At 37.8% G+C, this 25,848-nt stretch overlaps 2 protein-coding genes across 3 annotated transcripts; one reads left to right on the top strand and one right to left on the bottom strand.

The window, feature by feature from the left end:
- The first annotated feature begins 6,779 nt into the window (after positions 1-6,779).
- LOC108990206 lies at positions 6,780-16,412 on the top strand. 2 transcript variants are annotated; one of them, XM_035689837.1, is made up of 2 exons: positions 6,780-7,038; positions 15,827-16,412. In XM_035689837.1, exon 2 carries the CDS (start codon positions 15,849-15,851, stop codon positions 16,185-16,187), a length of 339 nt encoding a protein of 112 aa, XP_035545730.1. In that variant the 5' UTR covers positions 6,780-7,038; positions 15,827-15,848; the 3' UTR covers positions 16,188-16,412. The 2 variants fall into 2 exon arrangements, with proteins under 2 accessions (XP_035545730.1, XP_018819639.1); XM_018964094.2 differs by having other exon boundaries at positions 6,781-7,031.
- A 340-nt stretch (positions 16,413-16,752) lies between these two features.
- On the bottom strand, positions 16,753-25,483 carry LOC108990263 (protease Do-like 5, chloroplastic). Its single transcript, XM_018964168.2, has 8 exons — positions 25,130-25,483; positions 24,428-24,577; positions 23,858-23,920; positions 23,610-23,699; positions 19,951-20,073; positions 19,223-19,310; positions 17,137-17,211; positions 16,753-17,003 (listed from the first exon to the last, which is right to left on the bottom strand). Exons 1-8 carry the CDS (start codon positions 25,400-25,402, stop codon positions 16,897-16,899), a joined length of 969 nt encoding a protein of 322 aa, XP_018819713.1. The 5' UTR covers positions 25,403-25,483; the 3' UTR covers positions 16,753-16,896.
- Positions 25,484-25,848: the final 365 nt, after the last annotated feature.

Genomic DNA, 25,848 nt, shown 5'->3' with positions numbered 1-25,848 from the left:
CTAATACAGTGTTAAGCATTATTAGCATCACGAAATGAAAGGACCAGGTTGTACCATAACTCTCTAAATTCAACATATAGTTTCAAAGCACAATAAGGCTTAAAATTGAGGAAAGAAAGTTTTGCATATAGGAAAATAAGTCAGAGAGTTTGCTCGAAGGTTTGCTCAAGTGACCTTCGAGCGAACCACGTCAAGCTCGAGCAAAGCTTAAGCGAATATCGAGCGTTAGTGTTCTTTATGTTCTCAAATCGAACTTCAGCTTGAGACCACAGAGTCAAAGAGTTCACTCGAAGGTTAGCTCGAGCTAGAGGTGAGCACTTGAAGCTTATGCCTAGCTCGAGCGAACTCTCTGCTTCTGTGGTCTCAAGCTAAAGCTCGATCTGAGAACATGGAGAACACTCACGCTCGATATTCACTCAAGCTTAGCTCGAGCTTGAAGTAGTTCGCTTGAAGGTCGCTTGAGCGGACCTTCAAGCGAACTCTCTGACTTGGCGTTCTCCATGTTCAGCTCGATCTGAGAACATGGAGTATACTCACTCTCGAATTTCAGATCGAGCTTCTAGAGGTTGGCTCGAATGTTGCTCGAGCGACCTTCGAGCAAATTCTCTGACTTAAAAGATTTTCCATGTTGAGCTCGATCTGAGAACAAGAGTGATCCCTCTATGATGTTTGCCAGTAACGTATTGAAATACAAAATTTGAATATTAGTACAAATTAGAATTCATGGTGACTGATTCCACTTCTCATGGTGGCCTGAGACATAGATCTAAAAGTGAAAAGTGACTAGAATAAAAGACAAGTAAAGTTCATAAAGACAAGCTGAAATGAAAGGTATGCACGTGACAAGTATGTATATATATATATATATTTATATAATGGCCATTCAACATAAGCATTTCCATATCTAATAGTCTTATTTGCTAAAAAAAAAGTCTCATTCATTTACACAAAACTTCAACCTGCTATATTTGGTCATTCAAAGCACACACACTTATAGTCATTTCCATTTGGTTCAAAATAACGAACAAATCAACCTGCTATATATATATGGTCATTCAACATAAGCATTCCTATAAGCATTCTCATTTGTTTAAAAAAATCTCATTCAAGTACACAAAACTCCAAACTTGCTATATATGGCCATTCAAAGCACACTTACATTCCAGTACACAGTTCCAATACACTCACATCAAAATACATTCCAATACATAGTTCCAATACATTCCATGAGATACATTCCAATACACAGTTCCAATACACAGTTTTAATACATTCCAATACACTAACATCAAAATAAATTCCAATACACAGTTCCAATACATTCAATATATAAAGAGTATTTGAATATTAAAATTAAAACATCTCATTGCACCGGTTGTGATCCATCCCCGTCAAATTGCACCAGTTATGATCCATCCAACCCAAATTACATCTATAATGAATAATGTTCAAATATTAATGTGACATTGATAGTACAATTTGAATATTAAAAACTTACACTTTCTTGACTTGCAAACCCTGTTTCATGGGGCACGGTTCCACTAATGTCTGGAACAGACTGGTCATACACACTCGTGTCTGGAACAACCTAGTGATACATATTTGTCAGAAAAATCCACAATATTGTAATTCAAATATAAACATTTAATATACCTACATATCAGCAACATTTGTCATATCTATGTCTGAAGTACTGAATAAATTCCTGAAAGTACTCACAACTGGTGTATCTCCTCCATCACGCTATTAATCAAGTAAGAAAGTACAAAATTCATTAGTCATAATTGTTGTTATAAAATATAAAAACAAAAGTCATTAAATATCTCCACTTCTTTACGTTTCTTCTTTCTTGGTGCGTTTTTCATCTTCGCTTTAACTTTCCTCATGTCCATCTCCATCTCGGATGCTCTTTTCAGATATGGGGGTCTGTCTTTCCCTCGTACAACATATAGACTGAGTACTTGCTTAGAACTATCAACTGTAATTGTGTCCTTTGTTACACAGCCAACATTGGAACCCAATTAGGTCATCGATGGGGTTTTTTGGTTGGTATGATACAAGTCAATCATTGCATATAACTTAGTAGTTGCATCCTTAGTATGTTGTTTTGGAGCCGCTGCATGAGTGATCATCTGATAACAGATATTCAATAGACTTGAATATCTAATACAATCTGCTAGCTGATCCTCTCCGTCATAGCTATTGTGAATTAACGTGTATCTCCTCTTGATGTCCTTCATTCATCGATCTAAAATGTACCTATTTGGCAAGCTTAGTGAACTCTTTTAAACGAACTTCATCCTCTAGTAGATAGGTATTTACTGCACCATCACGTTTAAGTACCTTTGGATCCATATCGATGATGCCAGTAACTTGCTACTGGACTTCTTTAATTTAGCATTCTTATACAAATCTTGAAACCTCTTCTCAATCGAAGATCTAGATATGCAAGGAATTATGCTATTAAATGTGTGGAAATCCGTGGCATTTTCATTCTCAATTTTTTTTTTCAACGCGTTCTCAAATTGATCGACAAACTCTTTCAAGTTTGTCTTAGCATGAACATAACCGTAAAAAAAAGCATTCATGTTCTCGCTCTGTTGCGTTGTACTCATTCCAGCCAAAAAAACCTCTTTCAAAAATGTCGGCACCCAATGTTTACGCTCAACATATAAACTTTGCAACCACGCATTCTCATGCAAGTTATAAGTGGTAATTAACTAATCCTAACATTATTCAAACTCTTCAACGGTTTGGGTGTCATACACACATTTCATCAGGTGATTTTTCATCCCACTTTTGTAGGATCCATAGGAGTCAAACTTCTCTGGAACTTTCTTGAGTATATATTATAAGCAAAATCTATGTCGACATTTTGGAAAAACAATAGCGATTGCATTTTCTATCGCTTTGTCTTGATCAATGATAATAGCTTTTGGAACTATATCATCCATACAATGCAATCAGGTCTGGAATAACCACACAAAGGTTTCGGTATCCTCACTGAAAATCAAGCTTGCTCTGAACAAAATTGACTGTCCATGGTGGTTTACACCAACGAATGGTGTAAAGGGCATCCCATATCTATTTGTCAGGTATGTGGTGTCGAATGTGACCACATCACCAAAATATTAGTAGGTTACTATACTAAGGGGGTCTGCCCAGAAAACATTCTTTAACCTCTTGTTATCGTCTAAATCTATCAAGGCAAAGAACCCATGACTTTTGTACTGCATTAGTAAAAAGTACTCTCGAAGCGTTTCAGCACCACCTGCGCCAAGTCGTTGATGTCTTGCATTGTCGATGTAGTTACAACAATCATTTTCCAAGAACGGAAGGTTTTCAAATCCACCCACACCCACAACAAGAGATTCGAAGCTCTTATTCATTCTGATGTCAGCCAAATCATTTGTATCTAATACCCTTTATACGATATCACTGACTTCTCTATTACATAGAAAGATGTGAGATTTTTTTGGACTGAGACTGTTGTTATGAATATTGTGAACTGTAGTCAACCAAAACTTTTACTCAGATTTTAAAGCATCTTTGCCTTACATTCCATCTTTCCTGTTGGACGTGGGTTGACGACATTGAAAGCCCTATTTCGGGCCTCCCCACCGCAGGCACAAGCAAATGTGACATATCTAATAGCCTCATCATCTCCCATCTCAGTCCTTTTTGTCATCACCACAAACCTGCATTTCTTACTATATTGCTTATAATAACTCACTAAATTTTCAAGGGAATTAAACTCCATCCCCTACTTTGGCTCCTCAATCATACCATCACCATCCATCTGCACATTCTGAGATGTCTTAGTACTGCCATCCTTAGTTTTCCGTGGATTTGGTCTATCCTCATTACTTTCTTCAACTCTAGAAGATGCATATGACGCTTCAGTTTTCCCACCATCAGGTCTATTATCCTCTGAACCAACTGGTCTGCTTGTAGCAGAGCTTGTATTGATGAGAAGAGTTGGAGGTTTCATATCATGTTGAAATGGGTAACCAGTATTCTGCAAAAAACAAACTTATTAAAAATTAATATTAACATGTTATCAGCACCTGTATGTTGAATGGATATTGGTTGCCAACTGGATATGGCAGAAAGGCTGGTGACCATGAAGGCTCTGGTCCATAGTAACCAGACATATAATTTGGAATCTTTGAACAAGTTGATGGTATGTCCTAACATGAAAGAGAGATTAAGTTATTTATGTATTTTGAAAATAAATATTAACTCAACAAATTCCAATTCAATTTTGATATATTAAATGATATAACATACTGCAGATGAAAAATTTGAGGTAGATGGTGTTAGCGTAGATGGATGTTCTTTCCCGTTTTCCATGCTGAGAGGGAGACAAATGCATTGTCAATATATCTCTTAAGAATTTCTATTAAAGAGAGAATCATTGTTGGCAAAATTATTCTTAATAAGGGCTTAGTAAATGAGTTAATCATGCAAGCTATAAATATCTTATTCTTGGGGACTTTTGCTAATGGCCATGTCCCACTAAAATATGCCACAAATATGGAAAATATCTCAATAATTGGAATCATAAATTATTTATAGTATCTACAGCAAGCTAAAATCACATGGGGTCAGCTATAAAAATGTCTCAATAATTGGAATAAGTAGTGTATGTTATATTGTATAAAAAAAAACACTTTATGTCTTTCTTGTTGGTATCAAATGAAGTCGAGTGGTGTAGGTTATTTGGAAAAATTGCAGGTTAGCCTCATGCTGCTTGTGTATTCTATGCCTTTCATTACGATATGAAATGAAGTCATGCATGGATTGAAGTCTGAGTCTTTCATTGCACTAGGCTAAAACTTGTCCACATTATACAAGCTTGCATCAAGCTTTTGCTCAAAATAGTGGTCCTTTTATCGAACTTATCATAAATCCAACCAAAAAAATATCAGATTATGTACACACCCAAAATAAATTATGACAAGTGGTATTGTTGCAAAATCTATACCAGGATCATGTATGTCTTCTTCTACTCCATGTAAAGTAATACTCTTAGTACTATGAAAGGCATATCTGGGAAGTAGTTAATCTTGTAGATTTTAGAACTAGAGCAAACAAAAATTTGCTTCTCAAACACATCCCACAAGCGTTCAATTTGGGGAAAAGATAATTTTCTAAGTTTTGCAAATTCTTTTTCAAGAAAAAGTAAGCTATTAATGCACTATTATAAGGTCACATGATCAATAGTACACCTAATCTAAAAACCTAGATTATATTGTCCCAATTTTATTTCTGATGGTATCAATAAGAACTAATCACCGACCAAAAGGTGAGAGAGAATTCATTCTTGAATAAATTGACCCTTGAGCCTCGACTATGTTTTATTTGGCCAGGTGCACAGAGTGGAGTTTGTGGTTTTCTGTATTGGAAGATTCAGTGGCGTCGCAAGTTTTACTTGACATAGTTTAGAACATATAAGAGTTTGTAAAGCAATGGCAGTAATATTTCCCTTTTATGCTTGTTCATATTGCGCACTAACTTTGACTGCATTTATATTCTAATCTATGTAGATGACATAATTGTAACTGGGTCTAGTTCCACACTTTTCTATGATTTTATTGCACCTCTGAGTTCCTTTTTTCCTGTTAAAGATTTGGGTCTGTTGCATTATTTTTTGGTAGTCGAAGTTACTAGGGTCTCTAATGGTCTTTTCCTTTCACAGTCGAAATATATAGCTGATTTACTCTCTCAGACAAACATGCATAAATGCAAATCTGTGTCCACTCCCATGTCAACTTCTGTGAAATTATCTGCCATTGATGGCTCCACTTTTGAGGACGCACAACTGTATCAAAGTGTTATTGAGAGTCTTCTATATTTAGCCTTTACACGTCCTGACTTGTCTTATGCTTTAACAAGGTCTGCCAGTACATGCACAGCCCTAGAAATTCCCATTGGCAAGCAGTGAAAGGAATCTTGTGTTATCTTCAAAATACACAACACTTAGGTTTATTCTTGTCTCAATCATCTTAAGTTAAAATTTCTTCCTTCTCTGATGCTGACTAGGCCGGATGCCCAGATGATCGGAAGTTCACTTGGGGCTTTTGTGTGTATCTTGGTGCTAATCTGGTTTCCTAGGGTTAAAAAAAAAAAGCTACCATTCCTTGCTTGTCAACCGAGGCTGAGTATAAATCAGTTGCTAACACGGCATGCGAGGTTATTTGGATTCAGTCCTTGTTAAAAGAACTTGGCATTTTTCTTTTTGATTCTCCTGTCTTGTGGCTAAAAAAACAACGGGACGGCGACCCAAAGACGCGGGACGGTGACGAAAGCTTCCTCAAGCAAGCCGACGAAAGCTTCCTTAAGCAAGCTCCCTCTCTAGTTTCGCTCTTAAGCTTGGTTTCACTCTGAAGCTTGGTTTCGCTATACAACAAGATGACAGCTACCACAACTACGAGACGACGACCCAAAAATGCACGACGATGACGAAAGCGTCCTCAAGCAATTTGAAAGCTTCCTCAACCTTGCTCACTGGTCGGTTTCTCTGAAGCTTGGTTTCGCACCTTGAGCAAGCTTCATCTAATTTCCTTCATTTTTTTTATTTTTTTATTTTTTATTTATTTTTAATAATATTACCTGCTGAGGTGGCATACTTGATGTGGCAGTATGCCACCTCAGCAGGTGCCGCGGCGGGGATTATTCTCGGTTGATGGTTCTCAAAAGGAGCCTCGGATCAACTACAAGGCATGATCACAATTTCCAATTACAATATAAGAAACAAATTATACCAAACGAGTTAATGTCGTGACCCAGAAAAAAAAAAGAAAAAGAACTTGTGGGTTTTATCTTGTTAATGGTACGAATAAGTAAGAATCTTGAGTTGGTTGGAGTTTTATACCTACAGAATTTACGAACCGATATGCCCTTGGGTATGCTTTCCTAAACGCGTGTCTCGATCATCCAACAGAGAGAGGGAGTGAAGAGGAAGAAGAAGAAGAAGAACATGCGAGTTTGGTCGTTTCTCGGAATCTCGGATTATTGTCCCCCGTAAGGTACCCAGTAAGCTCCTTAATCACTTATTTTAAACAGCATCCTGCTGTACTGTGTAGAGATTTGGCGTAGTTTTCAATGGAAATTCCACCCCCCCCCCAAATATACTAAAAAACTAAGGTCGTTTTGTGCTTTATTTCTGGGTACGTAATCTTTGTAATGTAGGATGGGGATTTGCTTTACCCAATACATAAATAGATGCATATTTCAGTTAGTTTTATCTTAGCTTGTGATACCGGGGAGGGCGAGATTTTAGAGAACGTTGCAAATGGAGTAGAGCTGGGTTGAGGTAGTATAGAAGTTCTTTTAGGGGCTTTGTGAATTTCCTTTCAATCTGCTTCAGACTTGGTGGGATGCGGGGAGTATGGTGTGCAAATGAGGTCAGAAACCTTTTGGGGTTGGGGTGTGGAACAACATTAGGAGAGGGTGGGGGAACTCTAGTTCCCTCACTTTATTAACCTTATGGTGGGTGATGGATTTATAATTTGTTATAGTAGGATGTGTGGTATGGGGACCAACCTTTCAAGACAATATATGCAGAGGTGTTCTCATCACAATGAGGTTTGAGATGCAGTACACTTGCAGACCTCAGATAATGTGCTCCAATGGAATTTCATAAGATCAGTCCATGATTGGGAGTTGGATATGTTCTCTTCATTCTTCAACCCGTTGTAATCTCTGAGGTGGAGAAGCGGTAGTGTTATTGAAATATATTGGACTCCATCCGAGAGACAGAACTTCGAGGGTAATTCCTTTTTCAAACTGCCTCTCCCTTCAGTTGGCCCTTCTTTTCCCTAGAAGTGTATTTGGAGAAACAAGACGCCGATTTGGGTAGCATTCTTTGTTTGGATTGCTGCCTTGGGAATGATTTTAATAATAGATATTTTGAGGAAAAAAATATATGCTGGTATTGTAATGGTATTGTATGTGCGAGGAAAATTGGGAAAATATTGATCTATCTTTTACTACATTGTGAGCCAGCGAGGAGCTCATTGGTTGCAATTTTTAACACCTTTGGTTTTGAGTGGATTATGACTAAGGGGGTGATGGACTTATTGACATGTTGGCAGAATCCTTGTGGGGGCCACATAAATTCAGAAGTTTAGAAGATGACCCTCTATGCTTGATGTGGTGCATCTGACAAGAATGCAATATCCAAACTTTTGAAGACTGAGAGAGGATGGCAATGAAGCTAAAAGCCATATTGTTCAACAATCCCTATGCTTGTACGAAAGCTCACAACAGCCCTCAAGTTTCTAGAATCTAGCCTATATATTTTAAGGATTTTTGTTCTTTTTCACCTTCTTGTCAGTTGGGTCCTTTTGTATACTTCATGTGTACTTCGGTTGTGCCCCTTTGCACCTTCCATAAAATTTGCATTACTTATCAAAAATAGATTTTACAAATGTGGAAGATATCTCTCTTCAGAACTTTTTTTTATATGTAGACGACACTCTTGTATCGCTGTATCATTTGCCAGTTATGGTGTAGGAGATTGTGGCTTATAAACCTGCTGTAAAAATGAGAATTCTTGAGTTGAGGCAGCTGGGAGTGAGTGGCAAGGCAGCAGAGGGTTAGCTTTTGCAAATAATGGTCTTGCGCATTTGCACGGTTCTTGAAACAGCAAGACAAAAAGGCCAAGATGAACAGCCTGTATATTTAGCACAATTATGGTTCTCTCATTCTTAATCTTCCCACCACATTGACTTGTTTGTGGATGGAAAGAAAAATAAATGTCTTTGAGGATGTTTGATCGTTCACCCCTATATGAAACTTTTTCTGTACCGCTTAATCAGTATTGCTAAAATGTTTTTGTTGATAGGCTACTTTCTTAGCCTTTTTGGATTTTTTATGCTGGTATTTCTTCCTTTATTGATGTGAGTTTGTGTACCTTGCATGTGCTGACCCAAGATCTCATTTTTTATTTTGAAAATTGCTGTATCATACTTGATGCAAAAGCATCTGATCTGATAAGCTATGATCTGTTTCAAATTTGCCAAAAATTTTTTTTTTGATAAGTAAAAATAAGACTTTATTAAATCACCAAAGTAACACGATACAAAGAAAATGCCCTGTTTATGTAGGCATATTGGAAACTAGGAATTTGTGAAAGTCCATGCCATTAAAGTCTACAGCTATGGCCCAAGTACAAAGAGTTCTAAAAAATAACAATATAAGCTCCTCCACAGATCTCTCTTTGTCTTCAAAAGTCCTCTCATTTCGTTCCTGCCATAGACACCACATAATACAGATAGGGATCATCTTCCATACTGCTTTAATCTGTCTCATCCCACGGATAGAATTCCAGCAAGCCAATACATCCAAAACTGTTTCCGGCATCACCCACGCCATATCCATCCTTATAAACACCGCGTCCCAAATAGCCTTAGCTATCTCACAGTGTAAAAGTAAATGATTTACCGACTCACCCCCACTTTTACACATACAACACCAATCTACAATAATTATCCTCCTCTTTCTTAGATTATCCGTAGTGAGGATCTTCCCCAAAGACGCTGTCCACACAAAGAAAGAGGTTTTGGGAGGAGCCTTATGACGCCAAAGCTTTCTCCAAGGAAACTGTATCTCTGGTTCTTGTGTGAGAACCTTATAAAAAGAGCGAGCTGAGAATACCCCTTTTCCTGCAGGATGCCACCACAACTCATCTTCCTGCTGGATATTCGGTCTAACAGAATATAAGAGGCTATAGAATTCTGCAAAACTTTCCATCTCCCAGTCCTGTGCCGCCCGGTTGAAATTAATGTTCCAGTGAATGTTTCTACTTGAGACTGAGACTTCCATAACCTCCACCACTGTGGCCTCTTTGTTACTTGCAATCAAGAAAAGAGACGGAAACAGATCGAGTAAAACACTGGTACTACACCATGCATCCTTCTAAAATCTGATCTTGGCACCTGTCCCCAAGTGCAATCTAGTGTAACGCTGGAAAACCTCCCATCCTCTTCTAATGTATTTCCATAACCCCTTACCCGCTGTTCCTCTAACTTCTCTGGAACACCACCCCTCCCCTAAATCACCATATTTGCTTGCAATCACAGTCTTCCATAAGGCCTCTAGTTCCTTGGTATATCTCCACAACCATTTGCTTAGTAAAGCCCGATTAAAAACTCTCAAATTTCTGACACCCAAACCGCCATTGGAGATAGGCCGACATACCATCTCCCACTTAACTAAGTGGAATCTAAACTCATCTCCCAAGCTCCCCCACAAAAAGTCTCTCTGTAACTTCTCAAGTCTACCCGCCACACTTGCCGGTATAGGGAATAAGGATAAAAAGTAAGTAGGAAGGTTGGAAAGTGTGCTTTTGATTAAAGTAGTCCGACCCCCTTTCGACAAATACATTCTCTTCCACCCTGCTAATCTCTTCTCTACTTTTTCAATCACTGTATCCCATATCAAACGAGATTTCGGAGCTATACCCAACGGCAATCCCAAGTAAGTCATAGGTAAAGACGCAATTTTACACCCCATAATGCCCGTCAAAGCCCTTATATCTTGAACTTCTCCAATCGGTACCAATTTGGATTTATCATAATTCACCTTCAAGCCAGATACTGCTTCAAAACACAGCAGCAAAGCCTTCACCGCCCTCAACTGAGCGTGATCAGCCTCACACATGATAAGCGTATCGTCTGCAAACAACAAGTGAGAAACAATTGTAATACCCCTACTCAGTGCTCCAATCTGGAATCCACTGATGGAACCATTAGGCACTAAGGCTGAGATCATCCTACTCAGTACCTCCATAACAATGACAAAAAGTAAAGGAGATAACGGATCCCCTTGTCTCAAGCCACGAGAGCTTGGGAAGAAACCCGCTGGGCTACCATTAATCAACACCGAGAACCGTACCGTAGAAATACACCATCTGATCCATGACCTCCACCTCTCACCAAAACCACACCTACCCAGTAAATAAAGGAGGAACTCCCAATTAACATGATCGTACGCCTTTTCCATATCTAATTTGCACATAATCCCTGCTTTGCCCATCTTCAATCTACTGTCGAAGCATTCATTAGCGATAAGAGCCGCATCAAGAATCTGTCTACCCTTAATAAAAGCATTCTGTGGTTTGGAGACAATCTTCCCCAATATCCCACTTAATCGATTTGCAAGCACTTTTGCAATGATCTTATAAACACCATTCACTAAGCTTATAGGCCGAAAATCTGTGATCTCAATGGCCCCTACCTTTTTAGGGATTAGTGCAAGAAAAGTAGTGTTAAGACTTTTCTCAAACTTTCCTAACAAGAAAAACTCTTGAAATACCTTCAAAAGGTCCACTTTGATCACCTCCCAACACTCTTGAAAAAAACCCATAGAGAAACCATCCGGTCCGGGAGCCTTATCTTTTGCCATCTTTCTTACCACTTCAAATACCTCTTCCTCTTCAAAAGCCCTCTCCAATCTGGTAACATCCCCTGATTCAATAGTGTCAAAAGCCAAACCATCTAACGTAGGCCTCCAACCCACCTCTTCCGTGAGAAGCTTTTTAAAGAAAACAACCACATGGTCTTGGACAACCTCTTCTTCTCTATTCTCAACCCCTTCAATTCTCAGCACTTCAATGTTATTATTTCTTCTATGTGAGTTTGCAATTCTATGGAAAAACTTCGTACTTCTGTCCCCTTCCTTCAACCAAAGAGCTCTTGATTTTTGGCGCCATGAGATTTCTTCCTGTAAAATTAACCTCTCAAGATCAGCAACTAATAAAGCTTTTTGTGCTTGTTCCTCTTCATTAAGTGACCTCCCTTCTTGTAGCCTTTCAAAATACTGAATTTCCATCAACTTGGCATTTTTGTTCTCCTCCACATTTCCAAAAGCTTGTTTATTCCACTCCTTTAAATCCCTTTTTAAGGCTTTCAGTTTGTTTGCAAAAATAAAACTGGGTGTTCCTTCAAATTGATACAAAGTCCACCATCTTTTAACCCTTTCCACAAATCCTTCTGACTTCAACCACATATTTTCAAACTTAAAATACCTTCTGCTGTTACGAACACCTCCACAATCCAGTAGAATAGGCCAATGATCCGAAGTTATACGACTCAATCGCTTTTGCCATACGTCCGGAAAATGGCTTTCAAACTCAGGGGAAATCAGAAAACGATCCAAGCGGGACCACGTCTGATTATTTGACCAAGTAGCTGGGCCCCCGGCTAATGGGAGATCTACCAAGTTTAAATCAAAGATAAACTCAGAGAACTCCAGGCTTGCTGGTCTCAATCTTCTATTTCCCAGACTTTCACTCTGGAAGCGCACCACATTAAAATCCCCCCCAATACACCAAGGGAGGTCCCACCAACTTTGTACCCCTGCAAGTTCATCCCATAATAAACTTCTATCAGCATCTAAGTTAGGCCCATACACTCCTGCAAATGCCCATAAAAAATCATCTGATACACTTTTAAAAGAACAAGCTACCATATATCTCCCTATGTACTCCTCCACCTTCTCTACTACCCTTCTATCCCACATTATCACTACTCCTCCCGAAGCACCCTGATGAGGCCAAATATACCCAATCCACATAAATATTACTCCACAAACTCCGAATAATCCTCCTACTAATCAACTTCATCTTTGTCTCTTGTAAACATACTATGTCCGCTTTCCATTCGCGAAGTAGACGACGAATCCGAAGACGCTTCTCTACCTCGTTTAAACCCCGAACATTCCAAGATAAAATCTTAGGCTTCATTGTAGAACATTCAGCCCCTTCCCATTGGCCTTATTCCTACTAGAACTTGCTTCCGAGTTCATCGACCACATTAATCTTTTTAATTCCCGACTCTTCTTTGTGCTCCCCCTCTTTTCTTGATGATGGCCAGCTTCCATAGCCGTTAACAAGGCTATAAACTGCTCCTCATACCCAACACACTCAATTCCAACAACATGTTGAATTTCTTTAGCTTTATGTGTAACCCAATCTGATGCTTGATCTGGAAAATAAGAATTTAATGGAGTAGGATTCCCCATCTTATTATTCTGGTTCTGAAATTCACTTCCCATAGAAAAATCCTCCAATCCACAAGGGATGAAAAGTTCATCTTCCACAGAATGCATGAAGTCATCTGAGTCTTCTTCAACCTCAGCCAACTCGAGGTTCTCTACTGATCTCCCCGAGCCTGTCACTGGACCCATCGAAACTGCCTCCCTCATCCTCGAGGTTTGCTTCTCCAGCGCCGAATGAAGATGGGTTTCTACGCCTAACAGTGGGTGAGCACAGGACTCCGGCAAGACCACACCGGCGACCCCCACTATCTCCGTCGGCGTCGTCTGTGGCCCCTCAACCTCTTTCGGCGCCGTCTGTTTGCTTTCCGGCACAAACCCTAGCCCGTGAAGCTCGATGGATCCTCTCGGGCTAGAACTCGGTTTCGCGGGTTCTGTTGGCCTGGATTCTGACCCGTTTAATTGGGTCTTGAATGCCGACCCGCCTGTATGGGCCTTGGACTGGATTTCGAAGTTCTGGGCCTTAACCTTCGACGGCCCAGCCCCAAAGGTTTCTTGTTGTTTCGCCCGACGCCACACATTCCAGCCTTTAGAATATTTTCCTTTCTGTTGAGTCTTCTCCCGTGTGAACCTCAGCCCATTTTCCTTCAGTTTCTCGGCACCTTCACTTTCCTTTAATGAGCCGACAAATGCTACTATAGTAGCCATATCCTTCTGCAATGCGCGTAGCTGCCCCTGCATTTCCAACAACTTCCTTTGCATTTCCCATGACTGACACTCGACAGAGGCCCTGCCATGGGCATGGTTCACCATACCTTCACGTAGCCAACTTCCCTTACCTCTGTCCAAAACTTTCTCACCAGCCATCTTCGCACCAGCCTTCTTCGCACCAGCAACTCTCGGTATCGACTTGGCAAGGACATCCTTATACGATCGCTCATAGTGTTTCAGTTTCCCTCTTCCCTCACTCGGTTTGTTTCCTCCATGCAGACCACCTTCATTGGTTTTTTCTTTCCCTTTCACTATCAAAGCCTCCCTCATCTTCCTCCATCCCCACCCATTCTCTCCTTCTGGAATACATAACATATTTCTTCTTCCCCCCTGACTATACTCTGATATTTCAACATATCTTCCATTCCTATTTTCACAACGTTGAGCAATAAAACTACAATACCCCTCACGTGTTGCCAAAAAATTATTCAGCTTAATGCTCCTTGATTACATTGTAGGTCTAGTATACACTTTATAAAATTTAAGCACGGTCCAGTATGGGCTTTGTATGTCAAGAACTCTACCCCAAATTACCAGAGTATGACCATTCTCCTCTGGGTTGATGTATGGCCATCATTGGTTCAGATTATATGAAGTAAAAAAGTGATTGCTGTAACACTAAAATACCCATCTCTAGAGGTTGGCTCAAGTGGTAAGGGCCTTGGGCTAGGTGGTATGCTTCTTCCAAGTTTAGGTTTCAAACCCTTAGGCGCAAACAATTTCTAGGGCCATCTGACTGGTGGAATTCCCCTTGAATTGCTTGAGGTGCACTTGTAGGGAACTTCTTTATGAGGGCTTGTGTATCCCCAGGATTAGTCAAGACTTTGTTTCTACACTACTAAGACAATAAAAAAGATAGTCTGTTATGCTTGTTTCCTCTATTGTTTTATATCTACTTAATCCTAATCCAATCATGCATTTTCTTTTCTATGGGGAAATAAGAACATATGTCAAATTGGTATCCATTGGAAGTTGTTTTATTCTATGAAATAGCTGCTTTTCTAGAAAATTTTCTTGTTCCTTTTTAGCATAGCTGTGAAAACAAAATATCTCTCTGAGAAAGGACTTAGTTCTCTCTCTCTCTCTCTCTCTCTCTCTCTTTTGGTGATTGAGGATATAAAACTCTTCAAGAAGTATAACACAGTTGTTACCCAAGTATATGGGTAGCACATGAGAGAAATTTGATGAGAGAGAGAGAGAGAGAACTAAGAGAATAAAAATGGGACTGAAATCTAAAGTTTAAAAAATACAAACAATCCAAGGTTAAGGAAAAGAGTTTGCAACTCGATATCATCAGCCGCTCGTAAAGTGGTCTAATAAACAGAGATGTCAACTTGATATATTAAAGATCCCCGCCACCTAAAATAGGGCGTTTTGTTTCTTACCAAATGCACCACATAAGACACAAGGGAATATCATGCTAGATCTCGCCCCTCTGATGCATACAAACAACTTTCCATCATAAGTCTGCAACCTGAGATAGTCATTCTTATTTGATTTAGTTTATGTTAAATAGCTACTTTCATTCATGCTGCCATTCCCCTTCTTTCGAAGAAAATTAAATAGATTTTCAAGTTTAAAACTTGAATTTTCTTTTTTGTGATACAATTCCTATTACTTCTGGTAGGTTTCCCTCTGTGCACCTTCTCTGCATTATATCCAGGCCATCATTTTATTCAGTTTCTATCAGCCAGTTTGTTGCATGCTTGGTTTGACCAAGTTCATCCATATCCCTGTTTAATTGATGGTTAAATATAGGTTTTATGATGCTTGGAATAATATTAATTGTGGTGCAAAATATGAAAATGTGTTGCCTGCATCTTAGAGTTGGGGAATCTTTCTTTCTTCCATAAAAATTATACAAGAGGTACCGTCCCAGTAAATCATACAACTACTTGGTTTCTTGTATCTCTATTGGGAGGTAGTTTCTATGGTCAGTACATTACCATTGTTGATTTGGTGACACAAGCTAGACATAGTTTCTATTTAGTTAATGAATTTGGCTTATCAGAAAGCAAAAGAGTTTACAATCTCTTTTTCTTACACTTTTCAGATTTAGTGATTGATTCAAGTGCATGGATCAAGAAGTGGAGAAATCCTCAACTCCGGCAGAGAGTTTAGATGTGTCTAACTCAAACCGTTCGAACCACATCACTCGCGTAGGGAATCTGCTGTTTCGCCAAATGCTTGTGGGAATTAAAGATGGACGCTTTTTCTTGGGCACCTTCCACTGCATAGACAAGCAAGGAAACATCATTCTCCAAGATGCTGTGGAGTATCGTAGTACCCAACGGTCCTCTCCTTCTCCCATGGAACAGAGATGCCTGGGTCTCATTCTCATCCCTTCCTCTTGTCGTTCTTCATGTCATGTGGATAGTTCTATTGAAGAGCAATTGTCACTGCTAAAGGTTTAGGGATTGAGAGCAGTTCTGAACTTCATAAGTTTTATGCTTGAGTCAATGTATAAGAAACTTGACATTTCCCTTGTTTGTGACTATTATGTTGTCGTATCCTGCATCGAATAACTGTAACAGCTTTGCTTTTAAGTGAAAGCATTTGCTGTAAGATTTTCGCTTGAAATAATGTGATGGAGGAGATGGTTTGACCAAAAGCATACAGAAGAATGCTTGTTTCTTTTATCCCTTGCTTTTCCATAGGTGGTCATGAGCATGAAATTTTTAGAATATGTGTATCTTCAACTACGTTTTGACTATGAAAGTTATATTTTTAAGCAAAGTTGCTTCTTCAATTGTGGTTGTGTTTTTTATGTTTTAAGCAAAGCAGCCCAAGAAGAAGTTAAGAAGAATTTGCTTCCGGACCACAGTCAACGAGAAGGAGTTTTTTGAGAGGCAAAATTTACTCGCTTGCCATGAGTTTCTTTCAGGGATATGAGTGTGACAATCTTTAACTTAAAATCGAAGCTCAGAATGATCAGCATGGTGGAAAGATGCATGGTGAGAGAGATATTATGTTATAATATGATAGAAAAACAAAATTCTCTTACGACGAAAATTATACAAAAATTCAAGAAATGCGAGACAAAATTGTCATCTGCCATATGGTTATAACATGGTGCATCTATTCAAAGAAGCCCACTAAAATTATGCCATTTGACAAGCAAGATCAAAACCTGTCTTTATAAGATGTTCCATAGACAATAAGATAAGGTACAGTTCGAACAACAGTGTCGATTGGTATTGCAAAGTTAACACCAGATGATACTCCTGTCCCTGCAATTCAATAATAAACCAAAAGCATTCATAACTTTTGAACATAAGTAGTTTAGCTTTGATTTCATCATGGAAAAAAGGGAAATATAAATCTTTCCATATTTAGTAGTACTACAATTCATAATTCACTCACCTTTGCGAGTAAAAGTTGCTGTATTAACTCCAATGACATGGCCATGTGAATCAATTAATGGCCCACCTGAATTACCTGAAAATTTTCCATCTGGATCAAAATGGTGTTTTTGTGCGTTGGTTTGACAGCTATACATACATGGCATTTATACCTCCATGTTCCTGTTAAAATTCATGTTCTAATATTTTGAAACTCAACAATTATTTGATAAAATTGTTTATAGTTTGGCTCATGGTTAAATTGAGCATTTATTATTTAATTATTCATGTGATGATTAGGTCTACAAGTTATTCTGAAAATGATTTCGATGTATTTAGTAAGACTACAATGTATAAGATCCTAATTATGATTGCTAGTAATTTATGAGTTTTAAGTTCATAGTTAGTGAGAAAAATTGGACAGGCCCGTTTGGATAGTGAGATGAGATGAGATGGTTTGTGAATAGTAGTGAGATTATTATTTGAAATTAGATGAGATGAGGTGAGATGAGATTATATGTTTTATCTCACCACAATATCCAAACGGGCTAATACAGAATCATGATGTTAGTAACTTGTGTATTTTAAGTCTGTGGTCAATGATAAAATCATACGACTTATACGCAAAGACTAAAACATATTAGGAATGGGCAGCGGGGGCAGACGACTTATATGCAAAGACTAAAACATATTAGGGGTGGGCAGCGGGGCCCTGCCCCCACATGGCAGGGCGGGCAACCCCGCTCCCCCCACCCGCCCCCCGCCCCGCATCTAGGGCTCCTAGCAGGGGCGGGTGACTGGGAGGGCCCAACCCGCCCCGCATTTCCCCCGTCCCGCCCCCATTTTTATATATATATATTATATACATATATATAAACATAAATATATATTTATATTTTACAAATTGTGTATATATAAATATATATTACAATTTGTTAGATTTGTTCACAAAATATGCATTGACAAATTTAAAAACTACATAATTTAAAAACTAATACACTATAATTTATACAAAATATGCACTAGCAAATTTAAAAATTACATAGTTTTTAAATTATAGTTATATTTACAAAATTTAAATTTATAATTTGGATCTAAAAATGTATTTTTAATTATTTTTACACTTATAAATAATTTTTAAATAAAATAAATATAGTGTTTTTTTTTAAGTGAAAATAGGCGGGGCGGATTGGGAATCGGCCCCGCACCCCGCCCACCGGGGCAGGGTACCTTGCCCCCGCATCCCGGGGGCGGGGTGCGGGCAAGGGGTGCCCCCACCCCGTAGGGGGCGGGTAGCACTCCTAAAACATATTCATTATGATAATAGGTGTTGATCATATAATGGTGACATTTAATAAATATATTGATATACTTAGAATATATAGGACTATCATGAGTTTGCTCCTATTAAATTATTATCGACTGAACAGGAGTATCATTAGTTTAGTCCTATGAGATATCTTTCCATTAACATATGAAAAGAGAAATATTTGAATCCCATTCGATTTAGGATAAGAATGAAAGAAACTATTCCTATTTTATCAAAGTTAAAGAATCAAAGAATTAATCTTACAATTAGGATATGCTCCAAAGAGTAAGAAGACTAGAATGATCATTCCATGATGAACCATCTATCCTGTGTTGTGTGCATTACATGCTGGGTATAGATGAAAACAAGCAAATATAAATGTTCATGTGATGATGTGGAGCGCAAACAATATCGATCTTTAAATCTTGAGATGAATGATTGTGATATTGGAAAAGGGTAGTCTCTTTCAAAGATTGAAACAAGGTTGTAAGAAGACAAGGCTCTGTTACAGAAATGGAGCAGGGGAAAGGGAGATCAGCCAAGTGCCACTAGGTAATGGCTCATCGTTTTCAGGGTAGCTAATTCTAGTGGTCTGATTTTACAATCCCTCATTAATAACAAAAAGCAACTGCTGCATTTAAAAAAGAGTATGCTTTTTGAAAGTCAACAAATTCCATATGATGGGCTTAAAAGTCATTGCATAAGTTGATATGATCTACTTAATAAAAAGAAAAGGAGATGTCTATCAAGACGTTTATAAAAAGACTTTTAACATATTTGAAAGGAAAGTGTAATTTACCTGCGTTGATATCAGCATCTGTTTGAATAGCTCCTCGAATAGCACTTCCATTTGGTGAAGGTATCTCCCTTCCTAATCCACTGACTACCTGCACGACTTAAAGTAACCGGTACATAGATGCTGGGTTTTTTATTACCAATAACGTACTGGATTGAAATATGTAAGCTAAATACACTAGAGGACCTACATTAAAAGGGGAAAATACACTTTCAACCCCAACTAATTAAGTGTTTTGCACTTTGCACCCTAAACAACTAAAATTGACACATTACACCATCAAACTACAGCCAATTATCAAATAGAACCTTCGTTAACAATTAGGATTGTACCATGTCACCTTTTTTCACCATCTTAATGGCCAGACCTAGACAGAGGGAGCTGTTTGACAAAAAGTTATAGTTAGAGGATGCAATTTGTCAATTTTGATTGTTTGAGGTATAAAGTGTAAATTGTTTTCATCCACAAACTACAAAGTATGTCTTGATAATTATGTGAGAGAAAACAAGTTCAAAGCTAAACTATTTCTTGAAATTAGATGAGATGAATAAAATGAAACATTCTCCATTGACCATTCAAAGTACTCGAAAACATTATTGCATGGTTGAATAAGTAATTGAAATAGATAATGACCTAAGTTGTAATATTACATGGTTCACTACTACCTACTTGTTCTCAAAATAATTTTTTACTGATATTAAATGCATACAAATCATATCACAGAAATTTACCCCAGTTGTCAGCGTGTTCTCATATCCATAAGGATTTCCAATGGCAAAGCAGCTCTGACCCACAAGTAAGTTTTGTGAGGTGCCAAGAACAACAGGCTTTAGTTCATAACCTTCAGCATCAACCTGCATATGATATTAGTTTAGGCATCACAAAACAATTTCTGTATTGCAAAGAGCAGCATGTTTTATTAATTATGTATGGAGATGACATTACTTAAGATACCAATGCATATATATTATTTTAGTCACTGTGAAAGTGACTAATCAATGGTGCAGGTCAAAGTTGAATGGAATTCTGTCTTATCTTCCACCAATACTTTAGAAAGAATACATTAATCCCAGCAAAGCTAGGTTACCCATCCTATAGGAGCAATCTTGTTGACTCCAAGAAACAAGGGCAGACAAAGGCATCAATTGCTGATTACTGTGATATTAATCTAATAATTTTGTTGGGGTGCCAGTTCAACAAACTGAACTATATGATAATGATTCTATGCAATGTGATGGGTTTTTACAGTTCTAGAGTTGTCTGTCTGGCTGCAGCTAGGTGGTCTTTATTTAGTCACTTTGCATACAGTTGATGATTGAAACAACATAAGCTTCCATACAGTTTAGTATGCTAGCCAAGCATAGATTTAAATTTAACAAGCTCCAACGCGGGTTAGGTCTCTTCTTGTTTTTCTCAAGAATGATATCAAAGAAGCCTCTAATTGGGCCAGCCATGAGTTGAATCCAATTAGCTTGGGGATCTTTAAAACACTGATAAGACTAATAGAAGATGCACCATTTAGCTGGAGCCTGGCCTTAAAGGTGGCCATGTATTCATTATCTGTTAACAAGTCAATCTCCATGGGACTTCCTTTATTGGATTTGAAAATAAAATTTACTAAGGTCCTGCGGTGGTCCAGTCCACCATTGGGTTTTGTCAAGTTGAACATTTATGGGTGTAGTTTGGGGAATCCTGGTGAATGTGGTGGTGGAGAGGTAGTTCGGGATTATAGAGGGGGAATCTTGGGTGGTTTTATGGCTTATTATGGAAATGGTACCAACACAATGGCTGAGACTAAGGCTTTTGCTTGATGGTCTGCGAATATGTAATATGCTGATGCAGTCTAATGTTGAGGTTGAAACTGATTCCCAAGTGTTAACCACTGGTGGAATGGACAGGGTGATGTTCATTGGGCTGTGCAAGAAGACTGGGAGAGAATTGCTTACTCTGCAAAGGAGTTGAACATAGTAGTTAGACACATATATAGAGAAATAAATCAAGTTGCTGATTTTCTTGCTAAAGAAGGTGCCAAAGGAAATACGATGGATTTTGAGCAGGCCCCAAAGGAGATAACAGGCCTGTTGAGATTGGATAGGATAGGATTGCCGGTAATACGTTGTAAGTAATAGGTTTTTTATCTTTTCTTATAAGTTTTTTGGGGGTGATGAAGGTTATTTCCACGGTTTTACTCCGCCATAAGTGAGGTCTTTAAATAAAAATACAATTTTTAAAAAAAAAAAAAAAAAGTCAGATCTTCATAGCTTGTCTTCAAAATAAAGTTCTGCTTGGATCTTGCATCTCATGACAATCCCAATGAGACTCTTAACAACTCATTTTTAACCCAAGCTTAAGAAGCTTGGTTCATTTCACAACCATACTCCCCATGTTATCTCACAGAGATCAATTAGCATAACACTTGACTTATTTGTGCTATTTGTTTGACAGGTCATTTACCTCTGCTGTAGTCAATTTCATTACAATCATGCTAGCCTCCCACAATCAAATCCTATGGCATGTGGGGAATTTTTCTTTGGGGATCAAAATCGCATAAACCAATTTATATCTTCTTTACCAATTACATGGGGCCAGCATAGTTGTCACAATAAAGAGTGGGATTAGGATAAGTTTATTGTTGTGAAATACTATGCAAAACACACACACCAACGATGACAAATAAAGTAAAAGCAACACAATCAAGAACACGACACACAATATAAGTGGTTTGAAAAATTGCCTACGTCCACAGACCTGCAGAAATCTTATTAACCAGAGGAGATTACAATCACTCAATCTCAACTCACACTCTCTAAGGCTTTTTGCTTTCTCACACAATATGCACTTACTAGACAATTGTTCTCTCTCAAACTATGCTTGAGACTGCCCAACACAAGTCTAATATGATATATTTATAGTGAGTGGCGCTGGAAACCTAATCTGGCAAAAACCGCATACTTCGCTTGAGCGGAGTGTCGAGCGCGACTCGAGCGAACAATCAAATGAACATTGGCTCGAGCGAACACTAGGGTTTGTGTCTCGCTCGAGCGGAGTGTTGAGTGAGACTCGAGCGAACTCTCGGACTTGACCTTCGCTCGAGCGGTATGTCAAGCGAACTTTGGTTTGAGCCAACTGTCGAGCCAACTTTCAGCAAATACCTTTTTCAGCTCCAAAACCAGTCTCCAAATATACCCCAACATTTATGTCATCTAGCATTAATTATTTTTCGTATCAAGTAAAAAATCTGTTCAACCCTTCCATGTATTCAAATGTTCAAAATAAAACTTAATCTGGTTATGAAGTGGGATTAGTATAAGTTTATGTCATCTAGCATTAATTATTTTTTATTTCAAGTAAAAAATCTGTTCAACCCTTCCATGTATTCAAATGTTCAAAATAAAACTTAATCTGGTTATGCAGTGAACACAAATGAAGATAGATAGTATATGCATTTCAAAATGCTATGCCCAAATATAACAGTAACTCCATCTTTTCGGCTAAATGATCATGATACTTGTTTATAAGCCTTTCAAATATTTATTGCAGCATGATATCAATTATTTTAATCAAGAAATAGATAAATCTAAGCTTTAGTTATTATAAGCCACTTTTGAGCTATTAAGACTACCTCTTTATGTTACGTTTCACAGAGGCAGACAGTAACGAATACAACTATGAAAGCTTCCATTGGATGGCTAACTCACTCTATGTTCTTTTTCAGGATAGTATGTGCAAACTGAGAAGTATGAAACATTTTCCTTAGACAGTCAAGTGAGCAACCGTTTTTGTTATCAGGTCCTTTTATTCTAACCTAAAAGTTCACTGCTTGCACCATGCACCTAGCCATTACCTCACTTATCATTTTTCTTGGTACCCACATCCCACACCCATTTTTATGATAAGTACCCATATCCAGCACCTGGAATTTGTTTGGAAGAAACTGGCCACACATCTCACATCCTTGGCATTTAAAGCTTGCCATGTAACCATACAGTCCTTGGGAAGCCTATTAAGGTTCATGTAGATAATTTTTATAACAATGATTGTTTTTGTGATTAAAATGGAGGACAAGAATTTACCACTCCACTCTTATCTTAGATGAAAAATGTGATCATCCATATGGGAAAATGAATCAGAAGCATTTTGACGCCTCCAAAAAACATAGGCAGTTCTATTTATAACAAAATAAAAAACAAAAGCAATGAATTATTTATTTATTTATTTATAATGCCACTATCTAAGTCTTTCATAACAGTGTATGGCTTAAGCCTTATTCTGAATGAGGCATGTTATGGAATATACCATAAATTGATTCCACTTTTTCCTAGTGAGAAAGTATTTGTCCACATTAATGATAATAATAGTAAAGAAAATACCCTATAGTTTGACTGGATACCTTAAGGATAGCCAGATCATATGCGGGATCAACACCAACAATCTTGCCTTCCCTGTAAAAGCCATTGCCTTTTGCATCTACTAGATAAACCTGTCAAAAACACACCAGGAAAACATTACCACTCAGAGAAAGGGGGTATTACCCTAGATCAAGAATAACGAATTTATTTGGTACACCCACAAACATTTTGGGAAAAGAAAAGAACCAAAAAGGAAAACTAATAAGAACTAGAAGAAAGGAACTAAAACCTTACAACGATGCGAACCACTCCCATCTGTAGCCAATTTAGCTACAACATGATAGTTTGTAACCTGTCATACACAAAAAGGAAAACTTAATCTTCTTGAAAACAATGGAGGGAAACCCCATAAGTTGTAAGGAAAATAATTAATTGTACTGATGAGTATGCATATTCCTAACTTATATCTACAAATCAAACTTACAGCATACCCCATCTTGTAATTTTCTCACAACAAGCATTAATTCAGGTGCATGTGTAAGTAACAACAGAAACTATGAGAGTAAGATTTCATAAATTTATTATTTCCTATAATTATATTAAATGATCCTTCAGGAATAAAAAAGTATATCAAAATTTCAAGTCTTTCAGGGAAGTTAAATATTCAACTCAACCTAGGTGCTGCATGATGTTTTCTTTTGCACAGATAATGCAGTATGTAAGATTTCTCTAGGGAATCCAGATATCAGCTCAGAAAAGAATGACTTCATGATTACTGAACTTAGCAGATAAAGAAAACAAAGAAATTGCATATAACAGTACAAGACGGATTCAGATAACACTACAAGGGAATGCTTACAATGTGACCAAACTTATCCCAGATGAAGCCTGAACCTGTCCCTTCAACTTTTGCATTTTCATCCTCAATAAGATTGACGTCAGCAGAAGAGGTCTTGGGGATTTTATCAATTTCAAGGTCTTTAATGAAGACAACAGAAGGGGAAGCTTCCTGCAATAATTCAAAAATACCTATGCCAGTTAAAGTAACATATGCACGGCAAAGATAGAATTTGCATATGTAGAATAAGAAGACAACCACCACACCCTCCCGGGGAAAAAAATACCCCAAAAATCATAAAGATAGAGTAAGAAAATTAATCAACATTCGGTTTTTCGTGAAGCAATTTTTAAGACAGTAATTTCCCTAGGACAACCATTATTATCAATGCAGATGCTTCACCAGGTGCTGCTATACGTTATTGACTGCTAATTCAATAACAACAAGAAGGCAATTAAGCAGCAGATTACATAAGCGATGCAGCATATGGGCAACAAAAATAATGAAAAAACTCCCTAAGCCAGATGCGAATTAGTCATGAATGTTGATCACAACCGCGAAGAGAAAAAAAAAATATAGACATCAAATTGTTCCGATCACTGACTTTAGAAACCAAATGGGGAAAAATAAATTTCACAGAAACACAAAATAAATAATCAGCTTGAGAGCACCATAAAAACAACTGCAGAGAGAAGAAAAAGTGTGACCCGGAGAGGAAGAGACCTGGAAAAGTTGCACTGCTCGGTCTTCTTCTTGCTGAAGCTCATCCAGTTGTTGCTGTTGGGCAAGTGCAAGGTGAAACGAAGGTGGTGATGAGGAACTAAGAGTGTTAAAATTGAGCAAGGAAGCCACTAAAACGCTTGGACCAAAAACTATAGCCCTCCGACTTGTCAGGTACTGGCTCTTCTTCTCTGAAGAATTTGAGGAAGAGGCATTAGTAGTTGTGTGAATTGGAGAAGAGTTCACTGGCCGCAGAGAACCCAACACCATCACCATGTTACTTTTGTTCTTACACGAGTCTCCAACGGCCCAACTAATAACTGTTTCTTTTTTCCTCTTTATTTTCTAGGATAAAGTAGGCTGCCTCATGCAGGTTCCGAACATAAAGCTTTTGGTCGTCTTAAATCGATTCCATAACAACAAAATCTAATTGATTTGAGCTTTTAATTTATTTAAGATAAATGCTTTAAACATAAATAAATTTTATAAAAATAAATTTATTAATTCACGTAATTGAACGTATGATTATAAAATTAATTTTATTATAAAATAGAAGATTAATTTGTGAAATTATTTTTACAAAATTTTTATATGATTGTACAATTTCTCTTTATTTAATTCAATTAGAATAAATTTTGATTTGAGATTGAAGTTGGAAAAGTGAACAAGTTGAAAAAAAAAGAGACTGAATTTAGAGAATATTGTTTGACAAGCGCTTAACA

This window comes from Juglans regia, chromosome 4, assembly GCF_001411555.2.
Source record: "Juglans regia cultivar Chandler chromosome 4, Walnut 2.0, whole genome shotgun sequence".
NCBI lineage: Eukaryota > Viridiplantae > Streptophyta > Magnoliopsida > Fagales > Juglandaceae > Juglans > Juglans regia.
The sequence above is the reverse complement of the archived record's forward strand: the minus strand, read 5'-3'. Positions and strand labels throughout refer to the sequence as shown.